Source organism: Asparagus officinalis, chromosome 10 (assembly GCF_001876935.1).
Source record: "Asparagus officinalis chromosome 10, Aspof.V1, whole genome shotgun sequence".
Classification (NCBI taxonomy): Eukaryota; Viridiplantae; Streptophyta; class Magnoliopsida; order Asparagales; family Asparagaceae; genus Asparagus; species Asparagus officinalis.
Window position 1 is genome coordinate 6,807,637 of NC_033803.1, and position 1,442 is coordinate 6,809,078.

The 1,442-nt window shown below is 42.8% G+C and overlaps 1 protein-coding gene across 1 annotated transcript; it reads left to right on the forward strand.

The window, feature by feature from the left end:
- Positions 83–1,123, forward strand: LOC109826406 (subtilisin-like protease SBT1.5). The gene has a single exon (XM_020393439.1). The coding sequence runs from the start codon at positions 83–85 to the stop codon at positions 1,121–1,123; it is 1,041 nt and encodes a 346-aa protein (XP_020249028.1).

The window sequence follows — 1,442 nt, forward strand, 5'->3', positions numbered from 1 at the left end:
GAAGAAATGCCAGGTTAATTCTCCAAAATTGATCAACGTCACAGGTAAGATTGTGCTGTGTGGAGCCAAACAGGATTATAAGATGAATGTGGAAGCCAGCGATCACGTTAAAAAGGCCGGTGGCGTCGCAGTTATAATCCTGAGCCAGTGGTGGATGGGGAATCAAACGGACGCCGATGCTTTTCTCCATCCAGCTTCTCGTGTTACCTACGACGACGCAGAGGAAATTATGAAGTATCTCAGCCAGACATCAAATCCGACTGCCGCGATAAAGTTCAACGGAACACAATTTGGACACCGCCCTGCTCCTGTAGTGTCCTCCTTTTCGAATCGAGGGCCTAACCTCTTTAACGGTAACATCATAAAGCCAGACGTTATTGCACCCGGTTCAAACATTCTCGCAGCTTGGCCAACTGAAGTGGGTCCGAATCATACAGGCACGAATAAGACGTTCATCATGGTGAGTGGAACTTCGATGGCTGCACCTCATGTTTCAGGGATCGTAGCTCTCCTCAAGCACAATCATCAACATTGGTCGCCCGCCGCAATTAAATCAGCCATCATGACAACAGCCTACACGAAAGACCGAGATGGTAATCCGATAAAAGATCAATACGAAGGTGAAAATGCTGGAGTTTTCACTATGGGATCGGGTCATGTGGATCCGGTGGCAGCTAACGATCCGGGTCTGATCTATGACAACGACCCACATGATTACATCCGGTATCTTTGTGGCATGAAACTTGTGAATGTGTCTGCAGTTGTTCGTGGTCCAGTAAATTGTTCTCAAGTTCAAGCTATTGAACCTGAGCAATTGAACTATCCTTCCATTTCGGTGTATCTCGGGGCGAAATCGGTATCGAAGATGGTAAATCGAACAGTGACAAATGTTGGTGATGCTAACTCAGTTTACACGGTGAAGGTTGATAATCCAGAGGGAGTGGATGTGGATGTTGACCCTAATACCCTTACATTCAATAAGGAAGGTGAAAAACAAGATTTTACTGTGACATTGAGTATTCAGGGAGTTTCACCAAAATCAGGTAAAGTTTCAGAAGGGCAATTGCTATGGGATTCTGGCAAGTATTTTGTGAGGAGTCCTATTGCAGTTACGTTTACTTGAGATCCCAAGGAATCATAAAGTTGTTGAAAATAAAAGTACATAAGTAAACACGTAGAATTTGGTGTGCATGTACATAATATTCTGAAACAAGTATTATCGGTATCACAATATAAGAAGAAGTATGTCATAACAAAGGCTATGTCCATTGCTACTGTATATAAATTATAATATAAATCTTCAAATAAATCCAAACGATCACTTCCTTTTGTGAAAATTCTCTTCAAACCAAGTAGGTAGAGGACTCCTCGTATTACTAATGTACGCCTTATATATGGGCCAACTTCAACCTCTTCTCTCCTTAAGCCACAATTTCTCCCCT